The sequence below is a fragment of the Strix aluco genome, chromosome 20 (genome assembly GCF_031877795.1).
Source record: "Strix aluco isolate bStrAlu1 chromosome 20, bStrAlu1.hap1, whole genome shotgun sequence".
NCBI lineage: Eukaryota > Metazoa > Chordata > Aves > Strigiformes > Strigidae > Strix > Strix aluco.
The window spans coordinates 13,543,754-13,554,230 of record NC_133950.1 but is presented as its reverse complement, the minus strand read 5'-3'; the positions used below and the strand labels follow the sequence as shown (position 1 = coordinate 13,554,230).

Genomic DNA, 10,477 nt, shown 5'->3' with positions numbered 1-10,477 from the left:
AGGGCTGAAGCAGCCGGTTTTTTGATTCCCAGGAGCCCATTTACTGCTGAAGACCAACACCCCAAAAGGCTGCTCTCAGGCACCGCAGGGCCAGCACCTCCAAGATGCACTGCAGATGCCTCTGGGAGATGGACTGGAGCTGTACGCTCTGCTCCTGTAAACCAGGGGATTTGGCAGAGCCCTGCACTTGGATGAATCCAAATGCGAGCTGGACCCTGGGACATAAAAGCCAATGCACAGAGAGGGCCTGTTTCAGTGGCATCAAGCTCTGAATATTGCCAAAAACATAATTTCAAATTCCTTTTTAAAGCACCTATCTGTAAAATAATTAACTGCAAAATTAGTGCTTTAAAATATAGCAAACTAGTCAAGTAGCAATAATGTTTCATATTAAGATACTGCCAAAACCCACCAAAAATTAACTTCAGCCCCCCCAAAATGATGCAAAATAAAGAAAATAAATCAATTTTCCTGTCACCTAACTTCACCATCTATAGTTCCCATTATTATGCAACAGAGATGGCCTTCCCTGCTTAGGTTTGGGCTCTGCTCTCAGCGTGCCTTTCCAACCGAGCAGCAGTAAATCTCTCTCCTTACATTTGACTGCATTAAGGACCCTGCTGTCCAGGGGCTTCCTGCTGGGATCGCTCGTGGAGGACCGGATTCCAGTTCCGCAGCTGTTGGCAAGCGTGTTCCTGCAAGAAAGGCAAAGGAAGAGCCTTACAGCGGGGACTCCAGGAGACAGCCACTGCCTTGTCCTCTTCCCTGCAGGTTCTTACGGAGGGATCACCACCTTACACGGTTTTAAGGTAAGGAAGTGGAAAACCTGGTGCTCAGGTTCAAGCATCATTAAGAAAAAGCACAGAAATCAGTGCAGCATGCACAGAGGATGAAGCGCTCATGACACATGGCTAAACCACCAGAAAATAATCTGAATCCCTTGGGAAGGCACAAAGAGCAGGAGGACATACCGATCGAAGAAGGTGGCCAGAAGACGTCTCAGAAGGACCTTGTGTTTGACACCGGCACATAAGTGGCAATTCATCAGCTGCCCCCGGGTGATGTAAACACCTGAGCCTGGAAGGGTTGGAGAGGGAGAATTCGAAATTAAGCCCTCGCCTCGCTGACAGCACCGCCTCCGAGCCACCACCAAACCGCTCCTCCTGGCGCTGGTGTGACACGGGAGGGAGCGTGCTCCTCACGAAACAAGGACGGCAGGATTTCTGCAAAAGCCTAGCAGGGACGGTTGTTCCAGTCCCTCAGGGCCTTGGCAAGTCCCAGGTAATAATAATTCATAATTTTATCTGTACAGAAGGGAAGTCTATGGAAATGAAATGAAAGGACTCCTTTTTTTTTTTTTTTGCAAAGATACACAGCGCAAGACTTTATTCTGTGATTTTGTATCTACAGATCAGACTATTTACTCTTTCTGAAGGAAGAAAACCCCAATCCATTTGGCCTTTTCTTTTCTCAACTGAAGGATCGTAGAACATATAGCTGGAAAGAAAAAACCCCAGCTAGCACAGAAAAGGCACTCAGTTACACTACAGATCTAACTGTTTCCAAAAACCCCAGCCCAACACCTCTTGATACTTCTGGTGAGCAGGGAATTTTCCTTCTAATGCACAGGAATTGCTGACTTTGAAATACATTGCCTTTAAGGATGTTCTCTCCAGAAGAAAAAGGAGCCCCTGCCAAAGCAGCTTTACACGTCCAGGGGTTTGGCAGCGCTTTACAGCAGGTTTCTTATCAAACCTTTTTACTTTGCACATAGCTCACACAGACCAAACTGCTCCTGCCTCAGCATTGGCTTGCAGGGGGAGGTTATCCTATTTTTCAAGCGTGCTGTTATATGAGAGGGCTTTGGTATTTGCTTTTAATTAAGATTAAATAATGGGTCGTATCTGGATCCAGAACATGCTTTGTTCTCAAGACATAAAAACATCTACTGGAGAAATAAAATTACCTCCTGGATTTCCAGGAAAGCCTGCAGATGATTGTCCCTGATCTTCCGGATGAAGACAGAGCTGCAGAGCAGCCCACGCCGGCAGGCTGTGCCGGGGCAGGCGCCCAGCACCTCCCCGAGCTCAACCCCCTCCCTAGAGCAGGCAGCTGCCTGCACCTTCCCTGCTGCTGCGGGCAGCCCAGCCCACCAGTCCTGCCCCAGAAAATAGCAAGCATCGCTCCAGATCTCTGAGCCATCCCACTTCTCATCAGGTATCTTCCACGTATCCTCTTCCATGCACAGCATCTGTCCTTCAGATGTACTACGACGGCTGCGAGGTTGTTGAAGACCCTCTCGGAGGGAGCTGCTGAAGTCTGGAGATCAATCATGGCATGAAAACCAGAGACAAAAGGAAAATACTCCGAATGCAGAGTGGAGGAAAACTTCTGCTGCGGGATCCTCCTGTGTGCTCCGGGGTCGAGCCACCCCCCAGGTCTCACCAGGTTTCAGACAGGAATCAGCTTTCTTCAGCAGTGGTATTTTAAGAGATAAGCCATCAGAGGGAACACCAGACACTACCGAGGGTAACTTCACTTTAATAAATCAAAAATAACCGAGTCAGCCACTATCGGTTAGTGATATTAATCTACTTTTTTTCCAGATTGAAAAATGTAAATCAAGCAGAGCTGCCTCAAGCCAATTTGCAGCTCTCACTGTGAAAATAACCTGCACCACTTGATGGTTTTAAGAAGTCTCACATAAAATGTAAATGGGTACAAAATGAATATTCCAGATACAAAATAAACGCTTGTGGTTGTACACTGTGCTGCGGCGTGTGCGTTTTACTCCTGCCTTCCATCAGAGACCCATCCTCCATCAGATGGAAACTTTCCTGGGCATCCCCTGAAACGCAGATTCCTTCTACAGACTGAAAATAAAATCACGCTACTCACCAAGAGATAAATAACCAGAAAGAAAGGACAACTGATTTGGATAGATTGCACTGCCACATGTCCTTTTTGTACCAAGGGCTTTACAGGTATTAATTAAACCTCCCCCCCGTGGGCAGCAGGTAGGGGTGGTCGAGCAAAGATTGCTGCACCTCAACATGGCTACGTCCAAGGGAAAAAACTTCACAACAGCATGGGCTATAAGCTGAGAGGACCACTGCAGCGAAGTGAAGCTGGGGAGAATTCATAAAAGCAGAATATAATTATTTAAACTGGAATTTGACCTGGACACCCCCGTCAAATATCCATCTTCTGTGCCGCACCTGGGGTGCCCGGGCTGCAGGCTGGCACAGCCACCGGACTTCATTCCTCTTTATCCAGCTCTACAACACCAGTATCTTTAAAAGCTAAACAGCACCATCTTCCACCTCAAGTTGGCCACAAATCGTTTATAGAGAAGTAGTGAATTCTCCCAATATTGTAAATTCCCCCCCAAATGAAAATAAAGATAGAAGAAAGAACCAAACCCAATTCCCTCTCTTCCTTCCTACTGCAGCATCTGACCATTTAGTAACACCCCCAATTCTAAAAAACAGGTTTTTCAAAGCTTGTTCGCTGACACAAATTTTATCTCCACTGCTTTGCAAATCTTATAATGCAATAGATTGTTTGCTGGATTTTTTTTTTTTTTTTAGATCTGTGCATCTAAATCAAAACACAATTGCGATGCAGCCCACACCAATCAGGAAGAACACAAGCTGGAGAATTAAATTAAAATGCTAAATTAATTCAATTGAATAAAGCCTGTTAATGACACATTTTTCTATCAGCAAATTAAAGGAAACTTAGAACTTTTTAAAAGATGATTGGTGATGAATAATCCAGAAAGACACAGCAAGGGCACACAAGATGCACAACTCCAGCAACAGTGCAAGCAAGATGAAGACCACATTTCAAGAAGGAAAACATCAGCGATCCCCAGGCATTGTCAAGCAAAGAAAAGTTACCCCATCATTACCTGCAACAAGCTCAAGTTTTTCTCCAGGATCTCCCTCTGAGTAGAGTTTTGGGTGGCAACGGTATCCGATTTGACTGATAAGACTGGCTGGGAGAGCAACTAGATCCCGTCGTATGAGGACACAGGAACGGTTCTCCAGTGGGATCTGCTCTGGCTTCTCTTGAGCAACTTAAAAATTAAAAGGGAAACCCATTAAAACAATTTATTACGCAGGCACCACGTTAGCAGAAAGTCAGATTTTGACTTTTTCACATAGCTGTTGGAAATATTCCTCCCTCCTGAAGTACAACCATTCACTAGGGCTATCGGCTGCTGGGCAGATGCCACCTGGAAGCATAGACAGATCCCCTGGTCTCCCCCACCACCTACCACCGCAGTCTTGCAGGCGCGTTCGGGTTCTGTGAGAGGGATTCTTAGAATCTGATTATGCTTTAACTTTTCCTAAGTTAATCATTTATGAAAACGGGCAACTCTGCACAGCTGGCATCGTTCTGCAAGTGCAGCATATGGAGCTGGCTTCCCCAAACGCTCCCAGAAGAATGTCAGGTTACTTCACCAGGGGTTTCTAAAACAGGCACTAAATTGCCCGAGTTTGATAAATACCTGCAGCAGTACCATAACTACTTCTCTTGATGTTTTTCCTGATGAAGTTAAAAGCCAGACTCTGCAGATACCCACTGCACCAAGAAAGGTCACCGCAGCCTCCCTCAGCCACCTCCTGCAAGCTCCAACTCGCTCTCTGAAGCGCCTTCCCTTACGCTTCCTCTCAACAACAAGAGAGACTTCAACCAACGAGTCAAAAAAAATGTTATTAAGCTGTGGCTTCAAAACCAAATTACTGGGTTTTGCCAGGACACAGCTGTGACTTGCCCCAACGTACCATCCCTGGAGCCCACCACTGCCCATTACAACCATTAACATTCAAAAGCTGGAAGTACTGAGCTTCCTACCAGCACGCCGCAGGCCTGGGTCTTGTGGGCATACAGAAGATTCGCTTAAAACACATTTACAGTGTGAGTCCACAGGCTTGCTTAAAATTACAAATTTTGACAGCAAAAGAGGGCTGACACGGGTATAATCAGCTCCAGCTGCACTGGGACATGGTGGGAACAGTTACAGTGCTGAATTGCAGCCCAGCTCTACAATGATCCATTTTTTTCCCTCAAAACTGTTTGATAATGTGACAAGCACCACGCATAAAATCCAACCCAGCTCCGTACTTCAATATCTGTGAATACAGAGAGGAGAAAAAACCCCAGCAATTAGCATTTCTGAACTCAAAATGTCTCCTACTCAAGAGGTGTCTTTTCCCGCAATTATTTTGGTGTTCTGGGGGCCACTTTTCCTCTCTCTAGATAAAATAACAAGTTTTGCAGACTTGTTGCTGCAGTAACCAAAGGGCGATGACTCCCGTACAATGGGAGCAGTGTTCTAACTAGGACATGCCCGCGACGCCGTGCTGTGCCGTGGCATCCTATCGCAGGCACAGGGCTGGAAGCATCCCTCTCGCATCGCTCCCTCCTTCCCTAAAAAGTCAGAACACCAGGAGGATGCCCCTTGCTCGTGGAGCCGCGCCGCGGCAGAGCGATGTTTCCTTCAGCGACTGAGGACCAACCAGCGGCAGAACAATTCACGTGATGTTTTTAAACTAACTTCTCTTGCCATCACAGCCCGATTATCTATGCGAAGTGGCAGGGCTTTGTAGTGCTGATGCGCAGTTCCACTGACGTACAGAATTTTCACCAACTGCAATATTTCCCTGTTTAACAGCACTCCCAAGCACCCAGGCACCCTCTCCTTGGAGGTGGGAGTCACCTGCTTACACCAAGAAAGCACCTCAAAGACCTGCTATATTTCTGATGCTTTCAAAGAGTGATAAGTAGAGTATATCCAATTAAATACTAGTATTTTCCAGCTCAAACAAATCAAAAGCAGAGGGGCACTGGGTACAGGGGAACCAACACCCAGCGAGGGCCCACTCTGCTGTCCTTCACAGGCTTTCTGGCTCTGGGAAGGCGTTCCCACCAAGGCAGGCTGCAGCACAAGGGCCACTGCAAAATAAATACAAATCTGGAGGGGAGAGGAAGCAGCAGGAATGGACACCACAGTCAGCTGCTGGTCACACACAGGCTGAACTAAAAGCTAAAATTATATATACACTGCGTATGAGCTATCGTTCTGCCAATAAACCCCAGAAACCAGACTGAGAAGTCCAAGGTCCCCAAAGGCAGCAACAAAAAGGTGAATGAGGCTATTAGGGGTAAAACTGAATTTGGCATCAGTTTTTTGTGCTAAATGTACATCCCTGAGCCGTCAGGCAACAGGACAGGTGAGGATGAGGCCGTGCCCGTGCACGGGGCTGCTGCTAATTGCAGGCAGGTCGTCAGGGCGAGTGCTCCGCAGCGCCGGGCTCTCGACGGAGCCACCGCTTCAGCTGCCCGGCAGGAGCAGGAAAACCATCTCAGCCCCTCACAAGCACAACGCTCCATGCAGGTCGTGTAAAACTGCATTTTTAATATTTCATCTTTACTTTTAACTCATGACTCAGGTCAAAAGCACCCACGATATTCATCACCAGCTAAAAACCGGCGGATGTTAAGCTGCTGAAGGGAAGCTGGGCAGACTGATATGGATTCTCAGAAAGTTTCTTAGAGGCCTCCAGTTATATCTTAAGCAATATAAAGGCTGCAGGTCTCCAGGGAAAGTAGTCGCAATCAATACCCTAAATGAGACAGAGTTCAGAGCAGGAGAGGCAGAAGGTCCTCGCAGCCTGTGACCCAATATTGCTCTAATGGGAACAGAAAAGAGCTGACTTGAGCAGCCACCAGCCACACCTTCCCCCTGCCCGCTTCTCCACCAAGACTGCTGTCACTTGAAGAAATTAAACACCTACAACATCCAAGTGGCAAACAGCTACAGCGGACAAGGACAAACCTGCCTGCTCTACCACCTTCCACAGGCAAACATTCAATAAAAAACAATTTTGGGGCCAAAGAGATCCTAAGGTAGCAATAACGAGGCAAGCAAGAGAAAGATCAGCATAAACACTGTGTTCACGCTACCTTCCTGGAGAAATTTTGAAGGATTTGGTGTCAAACCTGTTTCCTGAAAGAAAAGCAGCTTTTCAGGAAGACAACGCTGCCACGCTGGTTGGTGACAATCCTGCCTTGAAGAAATTCTTTGCTTTTGAAGACATTTCACTTCCTACACATGAAGCCATCGAGAAGTTTACATTTCTTCCTGTGAAATCAAATACTTCATAAAACAAACTAAAATTCAGGCTAAAAAGACCAAGCATAACTCAATCCACTATTCTATTTTGGTTACATCTGTCCTGCTGGCTTGCTGTCTATAAATCTCTTATTAAACAAGGGCATGAATAATTTTTTGGACTTTGTTTCCATTAAAGCACTATTCAACGATACTAAACAAAAACGACCAAAGATTTAGGCCTTTCAGTGCCACCTCAATTCAGCAGATAGCAATCGGTTATGTAAAGAAGCAGGATACAAGAGACACTTTGGTCCCATGTTTTCAAAGAAAGCCAGTCTGTTTGGCCTTTATGCTCTGAAGAACAGGATAGTATTTGCTTCTAATTAATTTGTATCTTCAGAGGGCAGCGGCTCCTTCCCTTTGAATGAAAGGGCAAACAATGTGAAGTATTGTTTAATACAGTTTTGTTCTCGACCAAGAAAGGAGCCTACCAGCTAGCGGAGAGGGGTAGGAAATCATTACAGAGGAAGCAATGAGAGCTGCCAGCCCAACGCTGGTATATTTTATTTATTCAGATATATGCTTTCATCTCAAACTTACATGGACGCTGCAGCTGGCAACAAGTGGTCCAGAATGGGCAATATCCCCGGTTTTCTGGCTGAAGAAGCAGCCTCAAACCAACCCACCAGTCCACACTCAGAGAAAAGCTGGAGTTGTGGGAATTACCAGTGCTCCGCAGCTCCGGGCTTTGCGTGATGCTGGGAGCACGTGTCCTCCTTGTCCCTAAAACATACTGTCCAGCTCAGAGGTCCATTACCCACCTTCTTGCTGAGCTCACGATGGTTTTGGTGACGCCAGGACGGTTGTGTGTCCTGCCCGGCGTGTCTGGGACCGGAGATGTTGAGCCCACACAGCTCCCGTTGACCCTCATCGGTGATGGGCAACTAGCTGCTCGGGTGAGTGCCTGGGGTCTGGTAGTGCTGGGAACTGCTGGCCACACACCTGGCACCAGTATTCACTTATTTCCTTAGTTCCTGACAATCCAAACACCAGGGCTTTGAAATTACTCATGAACCCCCAATTCCCACCAGTCTGGGTTCTCCTCTTGATCATTTACTGCATATAAACTTCAACATACACCCGTGGGTAAGAAACAACTACTTCTGTTTTAGGAATGGGATTCTGAGATACAGAAAGATCAGAGTGATGGACCCTCAACCAAAAGTTAAGAGCCCCAACACGAAACCACAAGTCACAAGCCCTGGTCCACCACAACGGTTACAAAACCATCTCCACCTGCTCCACCACCAGTCACCACGTATGCAAACACAGGGATAATTCTCCCCTGCTCTCTACACATCAAGCAGTTTCTTTTCAAATAGCAATATTTTTACAAACATTTTTATCCCATTAGCCTATTTTCCACTGGCAGTGGGACTGCCCCAAAAATAGCATCCCTGCCGCAGCCCCGGCATCGCCAGCATCTGCCTGCCTACGTAAACCTGGACCACAGAGGACACACGCACGCACAGAGGGACAGATATATGATATAGTCCCAACTGGGATAGTTTACGTTTTACAAATAGTACATTTATATCAACGTACTGGAATGTAGAGATTTGATTTGTGACCTATTTATACAGGGAGGTAATCTGGAATTAGTATAGGAAAAATATTACTGGTTTATAAATACCCCTATCTTGCCTTCGCTTCAGATCTCAGCCAGGAGTGAAACATCTGCCAGCCTAAAATTAAACATCTGTGTTTTACGGTGAGGAAACCAGGACTGGAAGTTTAACGCCAAAAAAGGGCAGAGGCTGCGCGCCCCCGGCGTGGGGCTTTGCCTTCCTCCGGCTGCTCAGCGCCGCGGCCAGCACCGGTCCCCGTGCTGGGATGGTCCCTGATGCCAGCACTGGCTGGCTCCCGTTGGCACTTCCAGCAGTGGGGCTGTTTGAAACCCTCAACAAAAAGCCAAAGGAAAAGTGCTCTGGTGAATCAACAGGGCATCCTCCCTTGACCACTTTATTTCCTAAACACCCACCAGCTCTTTGCTCGCGAGCATCCCTCCGTGCGCAGCACGGTGTCAGACCGGCCACCGCACGGTCCTCGCAGGCTCAGCTCACCACTCCCGCAGTTAGAACCAGCTACTTTATTACGGCTGCAATTATCCGGCGTCGCGAGCCGTGATTTAAACCGTTGCAGCGTGTTGTTCCCAGGCTTGGTTTGGGATGCCGTGCGGGCTCCGCCGGAGCCGCTCATTACGGATTCTGGGTTGTTTCTTGCCCTCTTTCCTTACTGTCAGGAATCAGAGGCCAGGAGAGAAAACTATTCTCTCAGCTAATTACCACAACTATTCTATAATGGCTATTTTAGATGAATTTTTAATGAAGTGTGCTCTTGTCAGTTCGGGATTTCATAACTTTCAAGTCCAGCCTTTACATTCCAGCCATTTGCTGCATAAAGATTTTTCCTCTCCCCTGCAAACTGGCGCAGCAGGAGCAGGGGAGGAGGACGGACCCTCGCACAACTTCGCTTGCGCCTGTCAAAATTAAATTAACTGCATCTGCTAAGCAGCAAGCTGACTGACAAGAACGCGGTTCAGTGCAGAAAAACGCCGAGCATCTGCAAGTCCTGCTGAAACCCACTTCAGATCAGGCCCACGACGCTGTAATTAACAAGGATAAAAATACTTTGCTTTTGTTTAATATTTTCTGGAGTTGTGCATTCCTCAGATCAGATGCTAGAAACCTCATTAAGTCTCACTCGTGTCCTCAAGGCCCACATGTTCTCCCCAAGCAGACCTAGTTACAGAATGAGGAGCCATTTTACTGTGATGCTCCCAGCCTGCCGCAGCAGCAGGCGGGCGCGGGGATGGTGGCGGTGACGCTGTGGCCACCGAAGGCGGCCAGAGGCTGGTGGGAGCTGAGGCACCTTTTCCTACATCCCTCTGCAAGCTGCCACCCTGTCTATCGACACCTAAACCTAACCCTCCCATCAGTCTGGGTTTAAGACTGGGCTTATCTTTTCATTTAGCTGCTGCTCCTTTTGCAGGTCCAACACTTGTCCCGGTCCACCACACCAGTGTCACCACTGCAGGAGGCACATCACTTAACAAGATCTTCTCCTCACTCCCTCTACCACCATCAAACCCTTGGCCAAGGTGATGATGTGCTCCTTGTCTCTCAGTTTTGAGGATTCGGTGTGGTTCTGACTATAAAAAGGGGTGAACAAAAATAAATTAAAAAAACACAGCCTTGGGGCAAGAAGGAGCTTCGTGACCCCCCTGCCCCACACTGCCCCAGCCTTGGGAGTGGTGGGTGGTGATGCTCCAGGTGGGTGATGCTCAAGGCA

At 47.5% G+C, this 10,477-nt stretch overlaps 1 protein-coding gene across 5 annotated transcripts in view; it reads right to left on the bottom strand.

Moving 5' to 3' along the window:
• NACC2 (NACC family member 2) overlaps window positions 1-10,477 on the bottom strand; it is a 63,124-nt gene that overhangs the window by 7,563 nt on the left and 45,084 nt on the right. For all 5 annotated transcript variants that reach the window (XM_074845996.1, XM_074846000.1, XM_074845999.1 and 2 more), the window contains exons 3-5: window positions 3,914-4,081; window positions 972-1,077; window positions 598-695 (exon numbers count right to left, since the gene is read on the bottom strand). In XM_074845996.1, coding sequence (XP_074702097.1) covers window positions 598-695; window positions 972-1,077; window positions 3,914-4,081 — 372 coding nt within the window. The remainder of the gene's footprint in view (window positions 1-597; window positions 696-971; window positions 1,078-3,913; window positions 4,082-10,477) is intronic.